General features: G+C 46.2%; 1 protein-coding gene across 1 annotated transcript in view; it reads left to right on the forward strand.

The window, feature by feature from the left end:
• Positions 1 to 9,113, forward strand: part of UBE4B (ubiquitination factor E4B) — a 133,494-nt gene that overhangs the window by 116,220 nt on the left and 8,161 nt on the right. The window contains exons 22-24 of the mRNA XM_023515143.1: positions 988 to 1,132; positions 3,506 to 3,640; positions 5,922 to 6,113. Coding sequence (XP_023370911.1) covers positions 988 to 1,132; positions 3,506 to 3,640; positions 5,922 to 6,113 — 472 coding nt within the window. The remainder of the gene's footprint in view (positions 1 to 987; positions 1,133 to 3,505; positions 3,641 to 5,921; positions 6,114 to 9,113) is intronic.

The following is a 9,113-nucleotide window of genomic DNA, read 5'->3' on the forward strand; positions in this document are numbered from 1 at the left end:
TATTTTTTGGTTGCAGCCGTCATTGTTGTTTGGCGGGTCCGGGCTGGGGATTCGAACCCGCCACCTTAGGTGTACGTGGCTGGCACCTTAGCTGGGTAAGCTATAGGCGCCGAGCCAAATTGACCTAATTTTCATAGCTTAGACATGCACCACATATACTCAACTAAAGTTCCTTGTGTTGACCGCCTCTGTGTATTTACCAGTTTGTTACAGTCCTTTGGGTGGTCAACTTACATTCTGCTGTATTGTGTTTTCTTTGTGTCTTGGTGAGTGTAGGCATATTTCCTTTTATAGTGTGGAGTGTGCTGGTAAAACCTGCCCTTTGGGTGGGTGAGGGTAGGGGAATCAGCATTTTCTGGGTTTCCATGGTTTGACTATTTCCACTGTTGCCAAATTGAAGCTGCCAGGGGGAAACAGCTCACAGAATTCTAGCCATTGGGTTTAATGGGTGATGCAAGGCAGTTCCAAAGCACTATGGGAATGACCTTATCACAATTTTATATAAAAGAATAGCACAGTCTAGCTCGGCACCTGTAGCTCAGTGGCTAGGACACCAGCCACATACACTGGAGCTGGCGGGTTCAAATCCAGCCTGGGCCTATTAAACAACAAGGACAACTACAACCAAAATATAGCCAGGCATTGTAGCAGGCGCCTGTAGTACTACCTGCTTTGGAGGTTGAGGCAAGAGAATTGCTAGAGCCCCAGGGTTTGAGGTTGCTGTAAGCTGTGACGCCACAGGGCACTCTACGCAGGGTGACATAGTGAGACTCTGTCTCAAAAAAAAAGAAAAGCACAGTCTATCCAGCCTACAAGGACCTAATAGTCCTTGAACTCCACAGTCCCTGACTTGTGCTGAGACGGGCAGCCTTTTAGGATGAGGTGGATGGCACTCTGGGTGGAGGCTCATTTTCTCTGGGACGTGCAGTAGGCGGCATTTTGCCCCAGGGCAGCATCTGACCACATATGATACAATTGTTTTTTCAGTTCTGGGAAGCAGTTTGTTCGCTATATAAACATGCTAATAAATGACACGACATTTTTGCTCGATGAAAGTCTGGAGTCCCTGAAGCGGATCCATGAAGTGCAAGAGGAGATGAAGAATAAGGAGCAGTGGGAGCAGCTGCCCCGGGTAAGGCCCCGCCCGCCGCGGGGAGCCCTCCTGCGCAGACGCAGCTTGCTTTGCGGGCTGCATTTGTGAATCTAATGTCATTACATCTGACTTTGGTTGGGATTTTCCTCCTATGACATTGTGTCCCAGGTTTGTGGTAGAAAAAAATGTAAAACCCTTTTTCTGAAGTTAAATATGTTGAGAAGTCTTTCAAAATGGGTCCCCAAAACTTTCTCTGCCTTTTTAATTTTAAAGGGCTTTTTTGGAGAAGAGCTTTTATTATCTGAATATATTAAGATCCGTGAATATGGGTGAGGAAGTAACTCTCTAGAATTCTGTCTGGCGGACAGGAGTTTGATTTGGTCCTCTTGGTCTTCTCTACACAGCTGTGAGGCTCACCTGGAATTCTAGGGAGGGGGTTCCTTGAAATTGATCTTGGTCTTTATGTTCAGTTCTTAATAGAAAAGAGACTTGGTTCGTTCGCCAGGTTCCATGAGAAATGTGTGCGGCCCGTGGCTGTACGCTGCCCCTTCTGACATGGATTGCAGCCATTTAGATGGTTCTCTGGTCAGTAATTAAGCCCTTGACAGCTGCTGGTGACTTCACATATTGGTTAGTTCTGTTCCTGGTGTTGTCGGGCTCAGAATCAGAACTACTTTCCAAAAGGGGTTCTCATGTCAAAGTGAGGAGGCCTGCTTCACTCAGAGTAGCATTCTCCCAAATACAGCAGAGACTCCTTAGTCGGCCACCTCCTTAAATTCACCTAATTTTCACAGACCAACATACACCACTTGTATTTATCAGTACAGTAGGCCTACTTCCTTATGTTGACCAATGTATGACAGTCCTTTGGGTGGTCAACTTAAAGAGGTTCTACTGCACATGTTACTGTAGCCAAAATGCTTAAAGTTCAAATGCAAACCACACGCAAGGCTTTGCCCAGGGCCTGTGATGCTTCTCCTATGCCTATGCCACCCCACTCCTGGATCATCAAGAGCTAAAAAGAATAAAGTTCAGTAATCTGGAAAATGTGTTGACTTGGGTTATTGTATTACTCCCTAAGTATGTTGGCTTTATTACACACTTTTCCAATTATGATTGTATTCTTGAGATAATGTGGTTGTCATCTTTTTTCTTGGTATTAGACCAGTACCCACTGGCATCCCTCCTGCTTACTTCCGTCATGTATTTTTTCCTTTTTTTTTTTTTTTTTTTTTGAGATGGGTTGGGTCTCACTACATTGCTCAGTCTGGTCTTGAACTCCTGGCCTCAAGTGCTCTTCCCACCTCAGCCTCCCAAAATGCTGGGATAGTAGGCTCATTCTTGAACAGGGAATGGCCAGCAGGCCACCCAGCATCCCTGCAGGGTTGCCCCTAAGTACAGATTGCAGCACTTAGCCAGAGGGCCTCACTGGGCAGCTTCCATTGTCCCGGCTGCCTTCCCAGTCCCCAATGAGGAGAAGCCCTGGGGCAGATGTAGGAATTTGTGTCCTTGCTGATGGATCCGCATTTTACCTGTTTCCAAGCCCTCAGTGTTCCACTTGATTTTACCCATGAATGAACATAGCCTTTCCTGTCTCCTCTCCTAGCCCACAGCACAGTTGAGGCGGGAGGAAGGTGCCAGAGGCAAGCATGCTGACTGTCATAAGGGGTGACAGCCTGAATGGAGAAAGACAATTCAAAGAGCTTGGCAGCCTACAGGCACTTGGTGTTGGGGCAAACCTAATAGGCCTCAGTCCCCGGGCACGATGCTCCTCGTGGTTTTAAGAGTTGTTACCGGCTCAGCGCCTGTGGCTCAAGCGGCTAAGGCGCCAGCCACATACACCTAAGGTGGCGAGTTCAAATCCCCAGCCCAGGCCCGCCAAACAACAATGACGGCTGCAACCAAGAAATGGCCGGGCGCTGTGGCGGGCGCCTGTGGTCCCAGCTACTTGGGAGGCTGAGGCAGGGGACTCGCTTGAGCCCAGGAGTTGGAGGTTGCTGTGAGCGTGATGCCATGGCACTCTACCCAGGGGGACAGCTTGAGGCTCCGTCTCAAAAAAAAAAAAAAAGTCGTTACCATTAGTCCCAGTGGGTGTCGGGTACTGTGATAGACATACTTACTTCATCCTGCATGGAAGTTGATGGTGAGTTCTTTTATCACTGAGGAAACTGAGGCTCTTTGCAGCTGAACAATACACCAGAGTCACCTGACTCCCAGGACCTAAGACGTTCTGATGCCAGAAGGAATAAACTTCAGTTTATCTGGGAAATTTGCTAACGTGGGCCCTGGGTACGTTGGCCTTCTTTCCCACTTTTCCAGTTATGAGCTGACCGTGGTTTTCCGTCACACTGGGCATTGGGGAGCTGATGACAAATGCAGAGATTGATCTGGCCTCTGTTGGATGTTTCCTAGGATCAGCAGCAGGCCCGCCAGTCTCAGCTCGCTCAGGACGAGCGCGTTTCCCGCTCCTACCTCGCCCTGGCGACGGAGACCGTGGACATGTTCCACATCCTCACGAAGCAGGTCCAGAAGCCGTTCCTCAGACCGGTCAGTAGAAACCACAGGCGTTGGTTTGTCCGTTGAATTCCACTTTCAGACTCTATCACTTACGACTTCACATAGTTGTTGAAGTCCTGGGAATTTCAGTGTCACAGTCACCCATAGTGAAATTATTACCAATTTCATTCCCAGCTGTGCTAACTGATACGCACAGTACTGTTGTTAGACTAAAGGGAAGAAGGCCAATGTCACTGCATAGTCTGGTCTCTGCCGGGATGACTTGACTCACTTTCTGCTTAGACAGTATATTGGGTTATTTGTTGAAATTGAAGCATGGCAATATTATGATGTGGAAGTTATGCCAGACTTTTATCATTATTGATTCCTGTACTTTAATTATAGGAAAAGTATACAGTCACGTCAATTGGTTACAAAACCAAAGTATATTAAGTAGGACAATTGATAACATGTAAGGTCTCGGTTCTCTTACATGTGACTTTGTCAGACTGAAGAAGCCAAAGCTAATGAGAACCAGAGTTAGGGCTTACAGCAGATCAAAGGGAGTCAGAATGTTTGGCCTTGACCTGACTGATGAGACCTGGGTCCCGTTTGTGAAATCAAACTGAAGATTCTGCTTTGCTTGGACCACCCACACCATGAATCTGGTGTGGCCAGAACAAAGATAGTGAGGAAGGTAAGAAAGGGACCCAAGAGTCAATAGTTAATTAGTTATTTGCTCTGCGGAAGCAAGTTTATTTAGAATGGGACATAATTTTACTCCATGCTTCCTGGATTTTCTATGTTCCCATAACCTCCGTCACATGATGCATTGTGTCTTTGCCAGCAGAGGCATCATCACCACCCCCTGGCCCGTGTACAGCTCAAGAGATGAGGCTGTTCCTTTATTTCCCTTTCCATCTCTCTTCATAAACAGATTTCAGCGCAAGAGCAGTAGAGTGTGAAACAAAACAGTGCCCCCTGTTCAGACATTCGCTTCCCTTAAAGGTTTGCAAAATGGAATTACTTTAGACTTTTTCTCTATCGGCCAGATAGTGAATAGTTTAAAGGCATCATGGACCAATGGTCTCATTTGCAACTACTCAGCTTTGCTGTTGAAGTTTGAAAGAATCACAGGCAATACAGAAACAAATAAGCATGGCTATATTTCAGCAAAACTCCACTTACAAAAGGAGGCGTTGGGCTGGAATTGGCCCACAGACAATGTTCTGCTGATCCCTGCTGTAACTCATCTTTTATTTTACACTCAGTGACACTAAGGGTAATACTGTTTGATTGTTAGAAGGTAAACTATTTTAAAGCCTATTTTGGTTCTAAATTTTTCATTTTGTAAAGAAAACTATCGAAAGCTAAGCCTCGTATTTTCATGTCAATTAAAATTTTTAAGGCTTATTCATAGACGCTGTTCGTTTGTTCCCAGGCTTGTGCCAATTCCTACTCCGATGTTTTTATGTCCTTTGCTGTTTTCACCTTCTTTACTGGCTGACTCAAAACTCTCCTACTTAAAAAAATATTACCAATTCTATTGTACACTTATCTCTCCTTTATTGCACAATTTCTCAATAAATGCAGGGGTACTTTGCTTTGTACTAAAGCAGATAGTTGAATACTCTCTAGTCTAAGCCAGATTTTCCTAACAAGTTTTGCTGAAAGCCACTGATGCCCAGCTGTAGTGGGTACTGTGTCATCAACATGCCAGATGTTACTTTATCATTATTTTCTGTGGGTTTCGTTTAAGTCTACATTGTCTCACCAGCTAGATTTTAGACTATTCAAGACATAAAGTCTATCTCCTTTTGCATTTCTTTACTCCGTGTCTGATATATAAATAAGAGTGGCACACACTGCGTGAAGTGTCAGGACTCTCGACGCTGACGGAAGAACAGTGCGTGAAACGATGGCTGGCGAGGCAGACTCGAGAAGTTTGGTGACTCAGATGATGGTGGAATCTGAGTGCTTCTCTCTAATCCATGTTTTCTCCATGAATTAAAAGCATAAATTTAAAGAAAAGGTTGGCCTTATGTTGGTATTTATAAACACATATTCTATCAACCTCCAATACTCCATTAAGTATTAGAATTAATGAGAAGAATATTTTTTAAAATGTATTAGAGTTCTCAGATCAGAAATGGGAAGTAAAACGAGTTCAAATGCAGTGTTGTCTTTTGTCAACATAGGATAAGCCGAGCATATAAGGGTTTCTTTAATGATCAATCCAGCCAGTTCTCATTCCCCCGCTGAAATGGGAGTTTTTGCTTCTTTTTGTTTGCCTCAAAAGCATGAATTGTCCTATTATCCTGTGATTTTCTAGGAACTTGGACCCCGATTGGCTGCAATGCTGAACTTTAATCTTCAGCAACTCTGTGGCCCCAAGTGCCGTGACCTGAAAGTTGAAAACCCTGAGAAATACGGCTTTGAACCAAAGAAGCTGTTGGACCAACTGACGGATATTTACTTGCAGCTGGACTGTGCTCGGTTCGCTAAAGCCATTGCTGATGACCAGGTCAGTGCCAGGGGAACAGAGCCCTTTCAGAGGGAGTCTGGGGTTCAGGGTGCTGAACTGGGCCATTTGAGTCGCCTCTCTGTGGATTTACAGGCAAAGTACAAACTCCATCCATCCTGGAGTTTCCTCACGTGAAATGAAGGAAGACAATGACACTTGTCTAATCATAATTCGAGAATTTTTTAATATGAAATTGGAAATAATGACCACAATAATGGCAGGAGAAGTGGTCTGGGATAAAGAAAGATGAATTGGTTGTTTTCCTTTGAGTGATAAGAGCAGATTAGTCTCCATATCATTGTCAGTTAGGTTTTTACCCCATTTTGCTAAAGGGCCTTCTTTGACAAATCCACTACATTCCCCAAAGAGCCCAGTTTTCTCGGGGAATCCAAATCTTCTTCCCGAGTGTCTGCTTTGGTGCTGTTATTTCTGTGGTCTTCCAGGCTTAAAACCTTGTCATCTTCACATTCTTCCCTCTCCTTTATTCCCCAGGTCCCCTGTGAGCAGATTCCTTTCATGGGCTCATTTCCACAGCAGCCAGTTCAGTCCCGCTGCCTCTCCCCGGTCTTCCTGGCTGACTTTCTGGGAATCTCAGAAAGGGCTTCCCCTTCTTCTTGGGCTTCATGATAGCTAATGTTTATTAACTGGATACCATATTTCAACCCCTTCATATTTTCATTCATTTATTTCTCCCCAAATTTTATGATACATGCAGATTGTAATAAATTCCTTATTTTGAAATGAGGAACCTGAAACTAAAGATAAATAGCTAAACAAGGTCTGAGATTTGGGTTGAGATAGAGGCAGGTTTTATGCCCTGGCAGGCTGGCCCTGAGCCCGTATTTTCAACCCCTCTGAGTCCACTTAAAATGCCCAGAAAGTGTCATACTTGTTTCTGCATCCCCGTCTTTGTTCACACTGCTTACCCAAACATTATTCATAGCTGAGGTTAATTACTAACAAGTATTCTAGAAGGTAATTTACCCAAATCTCATTCAAAGGAACAATGTTAAAATAGAATGGCTCGGCACCTATAGCTCAACCGGCTAAGGCGCCAGCCACGTACACCTAAGGTGGCGGGTTCAAATCCCCAGCCCGGACCCGCCAAACAACGATGACGGCTGCAACCAAAAAATAGCCGGGCGTTGTGGCAGGCGCCTGTGGTCCCAGCTACTTGGGAGGCGGAGGCAAGAGACTCGCTTGAGCCCAGGAGTTGGAGGTTGCTGTGAGCTATGCCATGGCACTCTACCCAGGGGGACAGCTAGAGGCTCTGTCTCAAAAAAAAAAAAAAAATAGAATTATAGGTACTTTTTTAATAACAACTTCAAGCTAAAATTTATGCATATAGGTCCTTTTTCTTTTTTTGGCCGGGGCTGGGTTTGAACCCGCCACCTCTGGCATATGGGGCCTGTGCCCTACCCCTTTGAGCCACAGGCGCCGCCCTATAGGTCCTTTTTGATACAAGCGAGGGAAGCAGTTGTAACAAAGTACCTGTAAGAAGGGGAAAAACAGTCGTGTGACAGAGCACATACACAATGGTAGTCTTATAAATTTATGACACTGTACTTTTACCGTGGCCTTTTTATGTTCAGGTGTGTTTTAGTGTGCAGATACCATTTGTGTTACAGTTGCCTACGGGTGTTCAGTACAGTAGCCTGGAAGCAGTGGGCTAGCCCACGCAGACTGGGTGTGTGGTCGGCCGCACCGTCCAGGCTGAGTGAGTGCACTCCCTGGTGTCCACATAGTGATGAAATCCCATAAGGATGCATTTCTCAGAGCCACGCGTGACTAAAGCAGTTTTCCATAAAAAGTCGTGGTAAATGAGGGGGTTAGGAAATTGTAGTTACTTGGGGAGACGTTAAAATATAGGCTGTTTTTCTAGCCTACAACTATATGGTGCGGCACATACTTAGAAATGGAAGACAAATGTGGTCTGTAGAGAGATAAGACGAGCGGTGCGCCCTCTGCCCGCATCAAGGTGGAGTCTACAGCCAGTGACAGGATGTGCAAGTCCCCAGGGTGCGTCCATCTTTGCTGTGAGAGATGTGGGCATTGTTCAACCTCCTCCTCCCCACCCCCAGCGGGTCTCACTGTGGCTGCCACAAGGGGTTGACGTAACACAAATAGTCTGCAGCGTGGATGAGCACAGCACACCCAGTGAGATCCTGAACACTGGGCCGATGACAAAGGAGTGTTCAAACTGCCTTTGCTTGGTGACTAACACAAGGTTTCCGCTGCCTGGTCATGCCTGTGGATTTTGGTGGCGGCCCATGGTGGCACCTGGCTTGAGTCATTTACAGCAGCTTCTGCTCAGTGGCACACAGCTCTCCTTGAACATCTGTATAGCCCTGTTCCCCCAGACTCATGAGGCAGACCAGCACGTGCCTGTGACACAGGCAGAGGAAAGCAGTTCTGAGCGGGGTTTGCTTCCCTTCACAGTGTGGGGTTTGTGCTGATCATTGGGCGTTTCCTGTTTCTGCTGCCTGGAAGCTGATGGGGCCGCCTGCTTGATTGTGTTACGGAGGGTTTGCCAGAGGGTGACAGGACAGATAGCTAGAAAGCACCACGGAGAGGTAGCAGGGCTTCATTCTCTCCTTGGGAAGCAGGATCTTAGTTTGTTTTAGATTGATTTGGTGTGTCTGGTTTTCCTGGCGAGACAAAGGAAGAAAAAGGTGACAAGTTTTCAAGGAAAAAAACTGAGAGGCTTCTCTCCCTGTATACCAAGAGTGGCCTGAGACAGGTGTCCAGGAACTTGACCAAAAAATGCCAGGACGAAGAGCCACTGACTTGACATTCAGAAACTGAGTGAAGGGCCCCCAGGTCCGGACTGGAAAGCAGAGTTGGTCCCTGGAGCTGAGAACCCAGGATGAGGGATTAGAGTGACTCAGGTGGTGCTGGTGGCCTGTGCTTTTCTGGGAAGGTGCCAGGTCCACGGACAGAGCCCCATTCCAGTGTGGTCCGTTAACTCCATTCTCCATTTAGAAAATTAGAGAGAGGCTC

Source organism: Otolemur garnettii, unplaced genomic scaffold (genome assembly GCF_000181295.1).
Source record: "Otolemur garnettii isolate 467f Iridium unplaced genomic scaffold, OtoGar3 scaffold00067, whole genome shotgun sequence".
Taxonomy (NCBI): domain Eukaryota; kingdom Metazoa; phylum Chordata; class Mammalia; order Primates; family Galagidae; genus Otolemur; species Otolemur garnettii.